The 18,157-nt window shown below is 60.5% G+C and overlaps 1 protein-coding gene across 4 annotated transcripts in view; it reads right to left on the bottom strand.

Moving 5' to 3' along the window:
- The window catches only part of WNT3 (Wnt family member 3), a 48,220-nt gene that overhangs the window by 3,820 nt on the left and 26,243 nt on the right, over positions 1-18,157 (bottom strand). For 2 of the 4 annotated variants that reach the window (XM_086687590.1, XM_086687591.1), the window contains exons 2-4: positions 6,769-7,010; positions 2,857-3,122; positions 1,669-2,144 (exon numbers count right to left, since the gene is read on the bottom strand). In XM_086687590.1, the coding sequence (XP_086543716.1) occupies positions 1,669-2,144; positions 2,857-3,122; positions 6,769-7,010 (984 nt within the window). Of the gene's footprint in view, positions 1-1,656; positions 2,145-2,856; positions 3,123-6,768; positions 7,011-18,157 lie in introns of all 4 variants that reach the window. The other 2 variants (XM_086687593.1, XM_086687592.1) reach the window with 1 other exon arrangement.

Raw genomic sequence — 18,157 nt, 5'->3', positions numbered from 1 at the left:
TCACCGCATGAAGACACCCTCATGTCACAGCTCTCTGATGGCCTCTGTCCCTCTCTGTTAGTAGGAGATTCAGACAAACATTTGAGCCTCACGACACTTATGTTAGGCTCCCACCATCACTGTACAGATGGGGACACTGGGCTTTGGGGTTCCACGGCTGGTACGTGATGGAGCTGGAGCCACCTCTGTCCTCTTTCCACTGGCCACACTGCACTTACTCAGACACCAAGAAAGTACCACCAACTTCCAAGTGCCTCCCGTTGCCTTTCCGGGCTCCATCCCGGCCAGGTCGTAACCTGAGCTACACGGAGGGGCCTCGCAGATGGGCTGAGTGAGTCCCCTTCACCCAGAGCTCTCCCCATGACCATGACCTGGGTTCCCCCAAGGTCCGCACAGGACCCCAGGGAGGCCCGGCCCCGCCCCCAGGCCCGCACAGCCTAGACGTGCACCACCAGCTCTGAAGTGCCCTCTGGGGAATTGCATCGCCTGGTGGGGTGCTCTTTCCTGCCCTGCCCCCGGGAGGGGGGTGAGGGGATGATCCAGGCAGGCAAGTTCTTTGCAGTGAACCAAGCACTGTCCCCAGTGTCCTTTCATTGGTCCCCCACAGCACCTCCGGGGAGGATGGCAGATAAGGAGGTAGCTCTGTAAAAACGCTCTTGTCTTGGTCCCCCCGACCGGCAAGCGGTGGCAGCTGGACCAGGGCTCATGACTTTATAGACTAGGCTCCCTCTCAGGGCAGAGAAGAGGGAGAAGGGGCATAGTGGCCTCAGCCCTTCCACCTCCAAGACTCGAGGATCACCCTCCATCGGTCCTGAACTATGCTGGGGACCTATGGACACAGGGGCCTGGCACCTGCGTGTCTCCCACGCAGGCCACCTCTGGGAAGCTTGGGAACATAATCCACCAGCCTTTGATCCCTTGATTACTCACCACCATCACTCTGAACTTGAATCCCTCCTCCTCCCCATCCCCTTCCATAAACTCGCTCAGAGTGCCCCCGCCCCACCCAAGCTTTAGATCTGTCAGGATATGGGCTTACATACACCGCTTCCCCCCACCCACCTCCTCCAGGTCGGTAGGATTTATGCTTGTGCAAAAACTTGCCCTCTCCGTTCAAGGTGGATGCAAAAATGACTCTGCCCCCGGGGGGTAAAAGAGGATCTTTGGCCTGCTATGTCAAGTATTTTAACCCCCTTGTTTTACGGTAAGGAAACGGAGACACACGAAAGCGGAAGAACAAGAAATTAGGGAGTTCCTGGAACAGGGCAACACTGGGACCAGAAGTCAGGTGTCCTGGCTTCCAACCCCAGTGTCCCTCCTGTGGCGCCACAGATGCTCAGCAATGACAGCCAGGGGCCACGCAAAAGTCTGACCTGGCTCATAAGTGACTAACTTGCATACAAATGTTAATCAATTGCTTGCCGCCTTGTGTGCACACTCTCGCTGTTATCTGTGCTTTGGGCAATCCGCGCAGGAAAGCGGTCCAAGGATCATTGCCACCGAAGCTTGGGAAATCCCGGCTTCCTAATTCGTCCCTGGAAACTTGTGTGCCTTGGGTGACTCAGGAATAGAAGCAGGCTGCTGGAGAAGGGGCGAGGGGCTAATCCAGTTCCCTGCCCCCTGCCCCCTCCCCCCCTCCCCACCCCGCCACCCTACCTGGCTCCCTACTTGCAGGTGTGTACATCGTAGATGCGGATGCACTCCTGACAGCTCACGTAGCAGCACCAGTGGAAGATGCAGTGACATTTCTCCTTCCGCTTCTCCGTCCTCGTGTTGTGGCCGCGGCCACAGCAGAGCAGGTCGCAGCCATCGATGCCATGGGAGGTGACATTGCAAGTCCGGTCCCTGGTGCCAAAGGAGCCCGTCTCGGGGTTGGGCTCGCAGAAGTTGGGGGAGTTCTCGTAGTAGACCAGGTCCCTCTCGGTGGGCGGCTTGAAGAGCGCGTACTTGGCGCGGAGGGTCTCCACCCAGCCGCGGGATTCGCGGTGCTTCTCCACCACCATCTCGGAGGCGCTGTCGTACTTGTCCTTGAGGAAGTCGCCGATGGCGCGGAAGTCGGGCTGGGCCCACCAGCAGGTCTTGACCTCGCAGCTGCCTGACAGCCCGTGGCACTTGCACTTGAGGTGCATGTGGTCCAGGATGGTCTGGGGAAGAGGAGTGGCAGCTGGCCCCCGGAAGGACACCACCTGGGAGTACACCTAGGCCCTCCCACTCTGCCCCCGCCCACCCCCATCCCTGGAGCCTTCTCCGAGCCTACTGGGTGCCGGGAAGACAACGGATTGGGGACCGAGGTGCGGACCTAAAAACGATGACCATCGTCTCCCTCCCCTTCACAGCCCAAGCATTGGCAGAAATCGCAGCCATTTTTCAAAGCTGCAGGAAATAGGGATTGCGATCCCCGTTTAACAGATGGGGAAACTGAGGCTGGGAGCGTAAGTGACTCGCCCTAGGTCAAACCACCAGAGGAAGGGGTGGAGGTTGAACTCAAAGCCAAGCCCACCGGTCTTCACAGTCCTGCACAGGCTGCCCAAGTGCACTGGATGGGCTGGCGGGTACCTGCGCCACGGGGCCGCCACACTCCCGAGTTGACGCACCCCCGGGGAAGGTGGGCGGGCGGGCGCGCAGGGGAACAGCCCAAGGAGAACGGAGGGTGACCGGAAGGGGTGATTGTGGGGCGTGGTGGGGGGGGGGGGGTGACAGGCTCCACCAGGGGGAAAGAGGAGAGCAGGGAGCCCGCATGTACAAGAAGCACCAGAAGGGTAGGGTGGGGCAGGGGTGGGGCCAGCCGGGAGGGGCAGGCACAGGGTCCGAAAAGGGGTACCGGGCAGGGTCGGGGCGAGGGCGGCCGCAGCTCACCGTGCGGCCCGCCTCGTTGTTGTGCTTGTTCATGGCCGAGCGCGCGTCCGGCCTGTTCTCGCGCGCGTCCGCGAACTCCCGGGACACGAGCACCCCGAAGTCGGCGTCCTCGCTGCAGCCGCCCCACTTCCAGCCCTCGCCTGGCGGCCCCTTGTGATGCGAGTCGCAGCCGCAGATGGTGGAGGTGCCCTCGGCACAGGAGCGCGTGACGGCGAAGGCCACGCCGGCAGAGGCGATGGCGTGCACGAAGGCCGACTCGCGGGTGGCTGCGGGGAGGGCATTGCTCAGGCCGGGTCCCGGGGGGCAGCCTCTCTGCCTCGACCTCCCCAGTCGGGAAGAAGGGCCCGAGGACAGAGGGAGGAACCTAGGTGCCCTTCCGACCCCCTTTGACTGGCCCAGTCTCTGAGGTACCCCCACTTTACAGATGAGCAAACTGAGGCCCAGGGCAGTAACTGATCAACTCGGGGCCTCAACACCTGCTACAGGGCCAAGCCGAGGCTGTTAAAAACAGCGGTGGTACTATAGCTCTGGCAGGTTGCTGAAGAGATAAAGTAGTCCTGCTCTGGCCTAGCCCCAGGCCCCCTGCCTTCCATCTGCCCAAATTCCAGAGACCACAGCACACGCCTGAGCCCCCCCCACTCCTGAGAGAGCCTGAGGTCTGCAGGGGGGCAGCCTGGGAACCCACCACCTAAACGTAGTCAGGATGCCCTTGGGCAGACCCTGTCCTTTTCTGAGCCTCAGTTACCCTCTCTGTAAAACGGGTATAAGTTCCCTCTGTCACCAGACCTCCTGACCAGGACGGCAGTGACCTGCATCCCGAGCCCTCTGCCCACCACCACCAGGAGGATCAGAAAACAAGGCAGTTCCCTTGGTTCCGGCCCAGGGTCCCGTGAAGGGAAAGGAGAAATTCTTAGGGGTGTCCCCCTAGCCTCCTTATCCTGATAACCACCTTTGAGCTCTCAGTATGCACCAGATTCTGCCCTTCGGGTGCGTTAGCTCATTTAATCCTCTTAACCACGCGGCAGAAAGTCTTAACATAGGCCTGTTTTACAGATGCAGACATTGACGACCACGGGGCGAAGGCCTGGGAGACGACAGTCCAACTATCTCTCTCCCCGCGGGCGAGGCACCCAGAACCGGAGGTGACCTGCCCAAGGCCACGCGGGCCGGCTTAGGAGCCAGGCTCGCGTCCTGAGTGCGGAGGGAGATCGCGCCCGCCCCCCGCCCCCCCCCCCCCCCCGCACACAAGCGGGGAGCCTGGTAGCCTGGTGGCCTCATGAGCCACCTGCAGAGGAGCCGCCCGTCCCGCTTCCACGGACCGCCCCGCCGGCGCAGCGAGCCCGCGCAGCCCAGGCGGACCGCGGCCGCGAGCCACCAAGGCCGGGGGCCCGAGCCCCACCGCCCCGCTCTCCGCGCCTCCCCGTTCCAGCCCCCCCCCCCCCCCGGGCGGCCCGGGGACGGCGGCGCCGAGGACCCAGCGCCTCGCTTCCGGCCGGGCCCGCGGCCTCTCGCGGCGGCGGCGGCGGCGGCGGCGCCCGGGCCCCGGGCCGCGCTCGGTTCCCAGCCCCGGGGACGCGGGGGCGGCGGGGGCGGGGCGGGGATTAGCCTGGGAGCGGCGCTGACAGCCCCGCTGTGCCGGTCCCCGTCCGGCGGGGCCCGCTGGGCCGCTCAATCCGCCTTTGTTCGCGCGGTGTCACACCGCATTACCCGCATAATGCGGCCGCCGGGCCCGGGCCGCCGGGCCGGCCGCCACCGCGTAGCAACGGGCGGCTCCCGCGGCCGGGCCGCGCCCCCGGCCCCGGCGCCGGCCCGCGAAATCCCCATTGAAGCGGCGCCCCCCGCCCCCGCGCCGCGCCGCGCCGAATGGCCAGAGGGCGTGTGAATGGCGCGGCGGCCGCAGCGGGCGCGGGGCCGGGCCGCGCGGTGGGGGGCGGCGCTCGGGCCCCTTTCAAGCCGCCTAAGCCCCTCCGGGCCGCCCGCGCCGCCCCGCCCGCGGAACGCGATCCCCGGCTCGCCCGCGCCCCGCCGTCGCGGCCCCGTCGTCTTCCGGTCGCCGACCCCCGCGGCCCCCGCCCCACGCGCGCGCGGTGCGAGTCCCCGGGCCGGCCAACCCGTGGGGAGTGGGCCTCGGCCTCCGCGGAAGAGGCGCGCCCCGGGGACCGGGCCCTGCCACCCTGGCTCTCCAAGCGGGAAGGTGGTAGAAATTAACTCTTGGCGGCCCACACGGCTTGGGGGCTGGCCAAGGGCCACGCGCCAGCGTGGAGCCCAGGGCAGGGTTCGAACCCGGTTCACGGCCCGGGCTCTGGGCGCCAGCGCGTGCGTGGGCCCTTTTCCCAGACCCTCCTCGGCTTCATCAAATTCCTAGAGTTTCGGGCAAGTTACCCAGCTCCCAGCCCCGGCCCAACACAAAACTGCCCTCTTGCAATTTAGGATGATGAAGGGGCAGGTACCAGAACCCACAACGGCGATTTAAAACGTTAAACACGGACGTGAATGGGGAATAAGCTCAAAGGGCCCGATTTTCATTGCCAAATGTCCCAAGAGGGTCAAAGCAATCAGAAGGCGAGTCTTGCTTTTGGGGAGCGCGTCTAGACGCCAGGCTGTTTGATTAAGCGCTCCCTGGCCCGAGGTGGGGCACCGGAAGGCGGTGAGACCGACACACCGGCAAGATCAGGTTTGAAATGCAAACCGCCGCCACTTGGCCCCAATTAGAGGCCAAACCTTTTATGTAAACAAGGAATAATTAGCTTTGGTAATAGAAGCGTAAACAGAACCATCATCCATTGATTCGCTAATTGCCCTTCTGTCCCTTGACAATGGCCTGTAGGTCAGACCGACTCAGCACACTTGAGACACAGGTAAAGGGGGCACGACACACTCAATGTAGGGGTCCGTCCCCCCACTTGCCACCCACTCCCTGTCAGATCCACCTGGCTCTCAGATCCCTTTTCCTTCTGGCTATGAATACAGTTTTGTAGAAGGAGGGAGGGCCAGGCTCACCAATTTGGGTGGCAAAGCCCTGGTGGTGGTCCAGAGGGTTCAAGTTGCTGCAGGGCCGGGGTGGGGGGGGGGGGGGGAAGCGGTGGCTCCTTGGAGGCCAGCTGGGGTCACTACATTCCTGGACACTGCAGTTCCTCAGAGTTCCCCATCTTCAGCCCAGAACTCACAGCCCCAAAGTCCCCTTCTTGGGAGCAGTTGCCCCCCTACTGCTCGCTCTCTTTTGGTCATGTTTGAAGTCAAGTTGGGTGAACCCCATTCATTTCAGGTACAGCGGGTTAGACTCCTGGGTGGCAGGAGGGCTGGAAAGTTACCGGGACACCAGCATGCCCAGTAGCCCCTCCACAGTCCTTGGGCACGTCCAGCTTGCAGGGCACATGGCGACCAGCGGGATCTTCTCCCTGAAACCTTGGGGGCAATGCAATGCCACCAGCTCCAGGCAGTTTCCTCAACTCCACAATTTTCTAGAAGGGAGGGACCTAGAAGTGGTGATGCCCTCATCCCACCCAAAAGCTAGATTTGCATAGCACTTAACACAGTGTTGGCAAAATGTCGCAACTGTCCACATCAAGGCCTGCCCCCTCCACTGTGCAGCCGGGAGCGGGGAGGAAGGCCATGGCCACCTCTCCTGTCCTAGGATCTCAGGAGACAGAGCATCTCCAGGCTGCTCAACCTCCAGTGGCACCTGGGAAGGTGTGGCAGCCAAGGTGACCCATCCAGAGATCCATCTGGATCCATCCAGAGAGGGAGCCCGCCCACTCCTGTGGAGGCTGTGGGCCGTGACCGGCTTTATGGCCCTCTCCTGGGGACCCTGGGCTGGGAACTGAGGCCTGCTGAGGTGGAAGGCTCACGTGTCCTCATGCCCTCCCCCAATCTAGCCCCTCACCCACCTCCTACTCAGCCCAGAGACAGTACCTTTGTCTAGGACGGGCCCGAAGATGGCCAGGCTGTCGTCTATGGTGGTGCAGTTCCAGCGGCGGCCCCGGAACTGGTGCTGGCACTCCTGGATGCCCAGCTTCACGCCCTCGGCCACGCTGGGCATGATCTCGATGTAATTGCGGCAGAAGCGCAGCTGCTTGGGGACCAGGCCTGGGATGGAGCCGCAGAGCAGGGGCTGCGAGCCCAGCGAGGTGTACTGCTGGCCCAGGGCCAGGGACCTGCAGGCAGACAGAGGGCAGTGGCATTGCCAGCACAGGGCACACGGAACATCATGGGCATTGCGTCTTCCTCATGAGCCCTCTGGGGGCAGGTGGAGCGATGGAGGGCCCGTCAGCCCGAACCCATGGCCTTGAGAAACGTGGTACCTGAATGCGCTGTCTTGACCTCAAGAATACACCATCCCTTGAAGGGCAGAGCTCTGACCCAGGCCAAGTCAGCCCTCTGATGTGGGCATATCTGATGTGAGCACAGTGACCAGTAGGAACCTCTCGTGGGGGCCCTTGGGGGCAACGCAATACCATGAAAAGAACCCTGGACTGGAAAGATCCTATTGAGAGCCCAGGTTAAGTCCCTCCTAGGCTCTGGGCCAGTTGCCCTGATGGGCATTGAAGCAGTTGGGCTGGACAAGCTTCTAGGGAGTCTAAGTTTCTAGAGCCACATAGAGACTCCAATGACCCATGGGAAATAACCCAAACCCAAGTCAAGGAAGCTGGCAGGAGCTGGCCTGACCCCAGTCCCAACTCAGCTAAAGCAGAGAAACCCCAGTCCCAGTGGGGAACTTGTATATGCATGTGTGTCTGAGGTTTGCACACACACACACACACACACTGCCCATGGCAGTGCCCCTCCCCAGGATACTGCCTGCCCAGCCCAAAGCATCCCAGTGTCTCCCCAGGGAACTGATGGCTTCTACTAGGTCCTCTGTCCTTTGTCCACCAGGGCCTCCAGGACCATCTTGGCAGCTTCCTAGAAGTTTCTAGAGTGCCATCTTCCCTCTCACCAGCGATTGGAACTTGGCTTTGTTGCACGACAAGTTTAGCTCAGTGTCAGGAGGGAGAAGATGTCAGAGCATACTCTCCCAGCCAACACTCACGACCTCACTCAAGTCACCTCACCTTTTAACCTTCATTTCTCAAGCCATATCCGGTCAGACCCTCAGATTTTATTAAGAGTCAACAGAAGGAAAGGTCTTGGGGGAAGCTGGGGAAGGAGGAACAAGAGTTTAAAAAAACTAGAAAAATCAAGGTGCTGCTCTTCCACTCTTTCCCCCAGCACAGGAAGAGCAGGGATGACATTTTGTGGGAAAGACTGAGAAAATGATCTGTGGGTCTCAGTGGACCTCAAGGCCAGTCGCAATCAGCCCTGTGGTCAGGACAGTGTGAGCTGGAAGAAGGGTTGCATGGGGGCCCTTTACATCCAGCACCAACCCCAGCAAGGCTCCAGTCTGGCAGTGACCTTGGTCAAGTCTCCCACACAAAGTGATGACAGAAACCTTGGGAAGAGGGTCCAGAAGACCCCAGATTCAGATCAGGGGGAAAAAAAACCACGCAAAAGCTTCCTGGACTAGACACAGGGCTGAACCAAATGTCTGCCATTCATCAGCTCTTACTACGTGCTTCATTTCTGGTCAGTTCTCCAGGGTGGCGACGAAGAAGCGGAGGTTTAGGAAGGAAGTCAGCTTCCTCAAGGCTTTTTGGTGCCAGGTCTGCGACAGAGCAGGGCATGCTCCCCGAGCTGAGTCTTCCCCTTGGGTTTGCTTCACTGAATCCTCAGAGCAGCTATGTGACACAGAAGGGGGCATTACAGCAGCCCTGTTTCGAGATGGTGTGGACTTGTGTACTGAGTAACCAGACCAGCCGGCAGAGCTGCTAAGAAGTTGCTCATCGGACCCCAAGACATCTGGCTCCAGAGCCTGTGGGGCAAACCACTGTGCCACCTGTCTTCTTGGCTATGCCTGCTTGGGTCCTGAAGGAGGCAGGACTGGCCCATCTGTGGCCTGAGCCACACCACCGATCCCACACCCGAGTGAGATAGAGCGGGTCAGCCCAGAGCCCCCAGATGGGCACATGGCACCCGGCACCCAATGGAGCCCTGTTCTGCCCCTGCCCCGCTTCCAGTTATAAACAGGTTATCATGATAACCGTGATATTCAAATATCTGTCACTGATTATATGCTGGGCCAGTTCTAAGCGCTCGTGTCTCTTACCTTACGTAATCCTCATAGCAAGTCTGTGAGATAGGAACTTCATTATCATCGTTATTGTCCCATTTCCTAGATGAGGAAAACTGAGGCCCAGAAGCCAAGTAACCTGTCCAAGTCTGCAGGACGGCCAAGTGTCAGCGTTGAGCCTCCCTCCCGGTTCGGGCTGCCTCCCTACCCGCTTTTAGCCAGGACCTCCAGCCCAGCCCCGCCAGCCGGCCGGACAGCACTGCCTCACTGGAGTGGGAACCCGAGCCCGGGGTTGGGGGTAGGTAGTCAGCATGGTGCCATCCTGAGAGGACGGCACGGGAGCGAGGCTCTCCTGGGAAGAAGCCCAGGCCTTTCCCACTCCCTCCTTGGACATTTAGGACCCGAAGCCTCATATGAGGACAGTCGGAGACAAGAGCTGAGCCCCGGTGGGGAAGCTGCCACCCCACCTGGGTTTGGTCCTGAGTGTGGTGCCATGAAAACCCCTCTCCAGGGGTGTGGTGCTAAGTCCTTGCCCCCTCCCCACGCCTGTCCCAGTGCGGCACGGGAAGACCCGGGCCCACTTCCCAGCCTCAGCGTCCTTCCCCTTTGGCCAGGGCCAGTCTCCCCAGGGTCCCCACCACGGGCCCCCGTCCACGCCTGTGTCTGGAGGTGTGGACCGCCCCTGCGGTGGCCGCGCTTGCCGTCAGCTCGGCCTCCTGCCCCCACGGCACACGCTCTTCTCGCGGCCAGTCTGTCCCACAGTCACTTCTGGCGCCGGGGACCCTGTCCCACGGCACCTCCCCCACTTATTGGTCTGCTCACCAGCCAAGGCCCCAAGGCCCCCAAGGCTCCAGCCTCTTTTTGCCCAGCGGTGAAAGTTGGGCCGAGCCGGAATTCAGCCCTGGGTTTGTCTGGCTCCAAGCGTGACACCCTCTGAAAACAACTCCCTGCCTCAGAGACGAGACCTTTCCCCTTTCCCGCCAAACCCTGGCCCCTCCCTGCTGCCCGGGGGCCAACCAGCTATTCACCCCAGTGCTGTTTCCTAACTACGGGTGTCAATTTCCTTAACCTTGCCGTGCCTCAGTTTCTTCACCTGTAACATAGACGTAAGAGGAATAAATGATGGTCGTGCGGTTACCGTGGCGGGGGGTGTCCCAAGCACTCTGTCCCTCCCCTGTCAGCACCCTCAGCCTCCTGCCCTCCATCTCTGACTTGATAGAACACATCAGAATTTTCAGAACCCCTTCCCATCCATCGCTGGGAAGGATGCCTGGGCTCAGAGCAGCTCAGTGCTAACCGGGGTGGCTGGACAGACGCCTGGGATCTGGCTGAGTGTTAAAGGCACCCAAAGGGCAAGGGCACAGAGACGTTTCCAGGGGGCTCCTTGCCAGGGTTCCAGCTCGGATCTGGATATCCGCTGGCAGTGAGCAAGGCCCTCTGGGGATGGGGTCGACGGGCCAGCAATGGGGCTGACGAGGCCTCGGCCTTGGGACTGACTTCTGCAGGATGGCTGCCGTCCCCCCCCCCCCCCCCCCCGAGCCTCCTACCCGCACAGGGCTCAGGTCTGAACCTCTGCCGCCACGGATGCGTCAGTTCAACCCACAGCTCCTCGTCCCCCATTAGGAGGTACACATTCCCCTGGAGAGGGTCGGGGTGGGGGGCCACAGAGCAAGCCTCATTCTCCCTAGTTCTTCCTACCCGAGTGCAAGCAGCTCCGGGTGCTTTGCCGGGCAGCCTCCCACATCCGCGCCTCTGCTGGGGCTGAGCCCTCCGCCCGGAGTGCCCGTCCCCTGCCAAGCTGCTGGCGAGCACCTTACCCATCCTTCAACACATGCGTCTTGGGTCACCTCCTTTCTAAAGACTTTCGGGGGCTCCCAGGTGAAGGTAACCTCTCCCGCCTCTGTGTCTTTGCTGTACTTTATTCCTATCTTATCACGAAGCCCTGGACTCATTTGTTTCCAGTTTGATCTGCCTTGGGAGTAAGAGTTCCCCAGGGAGAGAGGTTGTGTCTTCTCCCATCTCTCCAACGCCTCGGCCTGTGACACACACACACACACACACACACACACACACACACACGAGCACACTTGGTCTACTGAAAGTCCAGGCCACACGATGGGTAGTTGCTAATTCTCAAGGGCAGGATTGAAGGAGCCACTCCTTCCCCCAAAGGCCAGTCTGGTGTCCTTTTCTTGTAGTGTTTTGGCCTTACTCCCCAGGAACCCAGGCATCCGGAGGTCTCGCCTCCACACAGGACAAGACTCCTCGGTTCCGCTGAGGAAGTTCCTATGGTTAGGACCTGCGGGCAACAGCCAGGCTCCCAAGGGAGGTAGGGACCCGCCTGGCATTGGCAGCTGGTGAGGGGGAGGGCGGAGGGCACTGCCGGGCCTTCCCAGCTGGGCGGGGGCTATTTATACCCAGCTCCTGGCCTTGCCCTGCCCGAGGGCCCTGCCACCCTCCCCTGAGGACAGCTCGTCCTCCACCCCAACCACCCACCGCCCAGCTGGGCTGAGGACAGACACGGGCAGCCGGGCAGACGGGCACACAGCAGGTGCCAGCATGCAACAGGCTGCTCGTGGGGCCCTCAACGTTGACCTCTCGGGGGGAAATTCCCTGTCCGAATAGGCTGGCCTTGAATATGTGCACTGCCTTATCCGACTGCCACCGCACCCTGGTTCTCTCCTCTCCCCGACGACACCTCCCGTCTCCAGAGGCCCGAAGGCGGGCCTGTGGGGAGGGCTAGGGCAGAGATAAAACTTGTACCGAAGAACGCAGGTCGGCCTGGATGCTGACTTGACTTACGCGCCACGGTGACACTCACAAGTGCTCTGCGCAGGGAGCGTGTCCCGTCTGGTGTTGCTGGCATTGTCGGCCCCCGGATTCTACCATCCACCCATCATGCCCCCCCACTTCGGGCCGACTGTCTGCGGCAGGGGGGTACAGGACGTGGCATCCCTGCTCTGCTTTCCTTTTAAGGCTCCGTTAGGGCTGGAGCCCTGCACCCAACCTCCGCTGCACCCAAACTTGTTTATAGTTTTTACCTTGCCCCCCCCCCCCCGCCACCACCAACATAATAGGGTTTTAGAGACGGGAGGGGCCTCAGGAGTCACAGTCTCAGTGTTTCGTATTTGTTAGCTGTTTTTTTTTTTCCGAGTGGAATCACAGACAGCCTTCCCCCCTACTCCGCTCTACATAAAACAGATCAAAAAGAGGGGCCCGTCCTTCGAAAAGCGAAACGTAGAATCACCACGCAATCCAGAAATGCCACTCCTAGCTACGTGCCCAAGAGAACTGAAAGCAAGAACACGGGCACGCGTATGTCAGCCTCACGGCGGCGCGACGGGTGGGCACCCCGAGTGTCGGTCAGATGAACGGACAACGAAATGTGGCGTGTCCACAAGGTGGAATATTGTTCAGCCACAAAAAGGAATGAAGTTCCGGCACCTGCTACAACATGGGTGAACCTGCTTAACATGATGCCAAGTGAAAAAAGCGAGTCACCGAAGGACAAATGTTGTACGCGAGGAACCTAGAGTAGGCAAATTCCTAGTGACAGAAAGGAAAGTAGAGGTTACCAGAGGCCGGCAAGCGGGAGGGAAGTTATAGCTTAATGAGTATAGTTTCTGCCCCCACCAACGGCCCCTCTGCAGGATGAAACCTGAGAACCGCTGGTCTAGTCCAATCCCTTCCTTCTCTAGTTGGGAAGACGGAGGCCCAGAGAAGGTCTGTCATTTTCCCAAGTCACACAGTCACCTATGGGTGGGGCTGTGGAAGATGGGGAGGGGCACAGCCCAAGGAACGTCTCCCCTTCTGCTCCCCCCGTCTCAGGGCGAGCTCCATGGGGACGCCTGCCGCCTGCCCTAGTCGTGTCTTTCTTGGAGTCCTCAAGCCTAACTATCTCTGCCAGCCCCAGGCAGGGCACCTGACACGGGTGCTGAGAGGGAAGGAAGGAGACAGAGCGGGGACGGAGTCAGAAGCCACTTGCTCTGCGGTCACCTGTCTCTCTCTCTCTCTCTCTCTCTCTCTCTCTCTCTCCTCCAGAGTGACCACCATGTTTCAGGAAACCCTACAATAACCCAGTGCTTGGTGCCCCGCCTGCTGGCCCCTGGGCAGTAATGGACAGGTGCCCTCTCCGCTCCTGGGTCCAGTGGGGCCCCACCCTGGCCTGGGACAAGACGAAAACTTCCAGGAGAAGGAAAGGTTTGAAAATGGGCAGGAAGTAAAGAGCCGAGTGTTGGTTTGGGAACTCAAGGCTACTACCTTTCCATTTAGGTCAGGAGGCCCTTCGGGGCTGGCAGACGGCACGAGGGGAGCCTGACAAGTTCAGTGGCATGTAGCAGGTGGGGCAGGGCAGGGGCAGGGCCTGGGGAGCCCTGATGCACCTGACTCCTGCAACCACACGGCAAGGTAACCACTGTTCCTGATGTTGAGAGGCCTCCGGTGACTCACCGGGCGACTTAGCAGGGAGCTCGTGACAGAGCAAGAGAGACCTACCTCAAGATTCACGAGGCTCGTCTCTCCTTGCCCAGCCACTGGTCCTCCCTGGAGCACGTGCGGGCCCCGTGGGTGCTGAGCACTAACTCAACGCTGCACCCATCTCAGTGCGGGCCAAGGATGGGGAGTCGCTTCTGAGTCCCAAGGGGCTCCCGTGCTCCCATGATCCACAGAGCAGGCCTAGAGACACCCCGGAGAGGCCTTTGCTCAAAGCTGGGAGATCTCCCTGGACCTCAGGTCATTCACTCAGGAGGCATGAGTGGGCCGTATGGGTCTCACGAGTCTCCAGCAGGCTAAGCACCCTTGTTTGGATGCAGGAAGGGAAGGGATGGGGAGGGTGGAAAGGGTCCACGCACTGAGCTGGGACCCAGAGGCCAGACAGGAACCAGTGAAGGAGCAACTGTCAGAGCTTCTGAGCCCGTGGCGGGGGGGGGGGGGGGGGGGGGTGTGCCAAGCCTCCGGCCGGGCTTCCCATCTTGATTTAGTCCCAGCCATCCAGACCAGGGCCCCACGAGGGCAGTAAACCTGCAGAGTGAATGGAGGTGCCTGCCCTTGGGAGAGCAGGTGAAAGCCTTCCTTGGGTAAACAAATTCATCCCCCGCCTATTCACTCCACACACATTTGAGTCATGACTTGGAATTGGGCGGAGTGCCAGGTACTGGGGGCGTGAAGCTGCGTTACACCACACCCACGGAGCACCCAGACCAGGAGGCGTGTGTCAGTTACGAAGAAGCCACAGCATTCTTCCAGCAACTACTACGTCTAAGTGCCACGGGTGCCACGAACAAGGGACAGAGGGTCCCGGGGCCCTTGTAGCTTACAACCCGAGGAACCACCAGGCCAGAGAGCCCTCGGTAGGTACGAGCTGAGACATCCAGGAAGGCAGAGGCGAGAGGGTCCTAGCCAGTGGCGATCACGAAGGCATGGCCGGGGCTCCCCCTGGGAGGAGCTGGGGGGGGGGACAGGAAAGAGCCCCAGGCACGGAGTGGGAGAGGGAAACGCAGCTGTCCCACCCCAGCTGGAGCCCAGAAACCATCCAAAGGAGCAGGAGGGGAAAGGGGCCTTGGGTACCAAACTTAACCCAGGCAACCTGGGCCACACTGGAGGCTTCCGAATGAGGCTTTGGAATATTAATCTAGAAGACAAAGTCTGGGGCGCCTGGGTGGCGCAGTCGGTTAAGCGTCCGACTTCAGCCAGGTCACGATCTCGCGGTCCGTGAGTTCGAGCCCCGCGTCAGGCTCTGGGCTGATGGCTCAGAGCCTGGAGCCTGCTTCTGATTCTGTGTCTCCCTCTCTCTCTGCCCCTCCCCCGTTCATGCTCTGTCTCTCTCTGTCCCAAAAATGAATAAACGTTGAAAAAAAAAATTAAAAAAAAAAAGAAGACAAAGTCTAACTGCAAAATGGGCCCCGAAGGGTGGGGTCTAGTGACCCAGGGCTGGGAAAGGGAGGCTGGGGTGACATTTGTGCTAAAGAGAGTCTCAGACTTGGCTGCACGTTACGACCTCTGAGGGGCAAGATTTCCCTGGCCCGGGTGAACCCACTGTGCGGCTGGGCATCACCCATCCTTGTTAGCGGGGCCTGTGGCAGTGGGGCTCAGGACGGAGGCATTAGGAGCGGAGAGGAAGCAGCGGCCCTGGAAACCAGAGGACGGAAGAGAGCACGACCAAGGTTCTGAGCCAGGATGATCAGGGAGATGGAGATGACGTCAACGGAGAAAGGGAACTTAAGAGGTGGAGCAGGTTTGGGAACAAAGATAAATCGTCTGGGGGGCCAAGGAGACCTCCAGGCACCCGTGTCCAGACAGGGCTGGAAAAAGAGCCTGGAAATTCAGATTTGGGAATCTGTGCTGGGGCTAGGACAGCTGGATGACACCTGAGGCCTTGTCCCCCGCCCAGGAGGCACACGGTAAAGGGTGAGATGAGCAGGGAGCCACGTGGTGTGGGTGCTGGATGCCACGGGCCAAGGCAGGAGCCCCAGGGGTGCCTCGAGGCATGCAGGGCCGTCCGGGAGGGGGGCCGGGACCTCACAGCAGACGGACTCACGCTGCAGGCTGAGAAATGGGCTCGCCCAAACCCCCACAGGAGCCGGGTTGGTTGGGCCTCGCTCAGCCAACGCTGGCACCAAGTGCCCACATCTGGCTTCTGTTTCCCCGTATTTCTGATGAGGTCCCCGTGGAGGCACGGCCAGCACACTTGGGCAGAGCGAGTCACCACACCCTGCCTTTGCTCTGGTCTTTCCCTCTTCCACTTTGGTCCTCACCCTCCTCCCTGGGTGAGAGCTCTGAACACGCACTAGGCCATCAGCCCACAGCCTCGTCCTCCTGCAGGGCCCCTCTCTGGGCAGGTGGGAGGCACCTCCCAGCCCGACCCTTCTCCTCCCTGGGAGGAGCCCTTCCCTCTCACCCTGGGACACAGGTTTCCGGCCTTTCCCTCAGGTTGGCTTGGCTGAAATCTGTGCCTCTGGACTTTGGGCAGCCTTTTCTGGACCTATCACCCTATACTGCGTGCCCAAAGTCACCATGAGTGTGGCAGGAACGGGAAGATGGGAGACTGGGGGTGCATGTGAGGGAGAGGGGGTATTCCGGGCCAACTGTCCACACCGCCATGGATGATAAACTCACACATCCCCCCCAACCAAAGCAAAAAGCCCTTCTCTCCCATTGGGCAGCCATGGGGACTCGCCACGGGAGCCTGAAAAGAACTTTCATATCTTCCTTCCTCTCCCTAAACTCTCCAACACGACTTGCTGGCCTTAGTGGCCAAGTGGTCACTTCTGCATTCTGTGAGTGACTTTGACAACTTCCCTCTGCCTGCCACCTGCTAGAGGTCCCCTTGTAGGGCCAAGTGGGGCCCTCTGAGGAGGTGAACTAAGACCACCTGAGGGCCCAGAGGGGCCACAGCTCTGGGCAACCGTGGGAGGAAGAGAAGGGGGGCGGTGGACACACTGAGTCCCAGTCAGAGGGAGGGGCGGAGGGGCTGGCCCTGCACTCCATCCGCTCAGTCCTGTCCCAGTCCCAGGAGCCCTGTAGGGTGTTTCTCTGGGGAGAAGAGGGAGGGAGGGGTGGGGAGGGCGGGCCAGCCTCAGCTGGAATGTTACAGCTTCTGTTCTCCAAAGCAGCTCCCAGAGCGCCTGGCCTGCGGCTCCCGGCTGATCTGATAAGATGTGACAAGGCGGCCTGAAAAATGTTGAAACCTGTAAAATGTTTAAACCTGTTTTTTGTTGTGTTGTGAGCGTGAGGGTTGTTTTTTTTTTGTTGTTTTTTTTTTCCCTCTCAATTTCATAGGAAAGTGGAGTTGATCAGAGTGGAGACGAAAGAAAGAGGAGGAGGGTGGGGGGACAGGGGTTGTCCCCTTCAGCCAAATTGGGAGGCAGGGCTCAGAGCGGGATGGTCAGACCTGGGGAGAAAGAAAGGAGGGTGAGGACTGGGAAGAAGTTGGGGGGGGGGGCGGTGGGGGAGAGGCCTGACAGAGGCTGGGGGGTAGAGGGGGAAGAAGGTGAGGAGAATGGAGGGAGGGAGTGTCTGCAGCTCTGACGTGTCGGTGGGTCTCCTCAGGGCTGTCCTCCCTCGGCACCCTGAGAGGACAGTGAGCTGGGGGTACCCTCCTTCAGGCAGGTATGGGCCCAGGAGGACTCACTGGGGGGCACGGAAGTGCCTGAGCCCAGGTGGGTGTCCAGGCCCAGGGCCTCGCCCCTCAGACTCTCCAAGGGTCTCCCAAGAGGCACTAAGACCACAGGTGGACAAATGCTTACAGGTGACCACAGAGGGGGAAGCCGCTCCCAGGGCCACTTGCTTTGTCGAGCAGTTCAGGACTCACGGCTGAGCCCACACCATCTCGTACTTGTTCGACAGAGTCCTGCCTTCACAGGCAGAAGCTGCGGCCCAGCCTCTGCCCTCGGACACACAAAGGGTTTTACGCTCTCTCCGGATGAGGCGACTGAGGCCCAAAGACACGAAATGACTAGCTTGGGGTCGCCACACTCCTGCCTCTCAGTTTGGGGCGACTCTTTGACAGCTCCCTCCCAATGGGTCCAGTCTCTCCAAACCGAAAGAGGCAAAGCATTCTAGAAGCCGTGGTGGGACCAGGGGCCTCTGGGCGCTCACCGGTACAAGGTAGGTGTTTCATAAAAACCTGCTGAATAAAAGTGTTTGCCCGAGGAGATTCCCTGCTGGTCTCTTGTCAGTTGGAGGAGGCCCAAGTTACCCTAGAAAGGCTTTAGAAGCATTCTGTGAACAGCCACACGTGTTAATTATTGCATCCCAGTACCAGGCCGTCGAACATCGAAGCTGGATGGGGTCTTGGACACCATTAGTCCGCTTCCTCGGGGGAAACTGAGAGGGGCAGTGTGACTCGCCCGGATTTCCTCCACTGGTTGGAGGCAGCACAGAGAGTCAGCTCAGGCCTCGGGACCCTAGCCGGAACTCTGTCTCTCTTACACTGTGCAGTCCCTTCTCGAAGTCTCAGGTCCCCGGGCTGGGGCTCCATTCAGTACACGTGTACTGGGCGCCCGGCGCGTACAAGATTCAGCCACCGTTGTCCTCGGAGGCCCCCACCCTGGTACAGGGCAGACATCCCCGCAGGTGACCACGGTAGCGGCGGAGTGTGACAAATCTCATTCAGGCTGGAAGCCACAGGGGTGGGAAGGCTGAGGGAAAGGGGCTGTGAGTGGGGAATCCATCGTCAAAGGGGTCACCTTGGAGCTG

Source organism: Puma concolor, chromosome E1 (genome assembly GCF_028749965.1).
Source record: "Puma concolor isolate L17-30 chromosome E1, mPumCon1.1.hap2, whole genome shotgun sequence".
Lineage (NCBI taxonomy): Eukaryota > Metazoa > Chordata > Mammalia > Carnivora > Felidae > Puma > Puma concolor.
The sequence above is the reverse complement of the archived record's forward strand: the minus strand, read 5'-3'. Positions and strand labels throughout refer to the sequence as shown.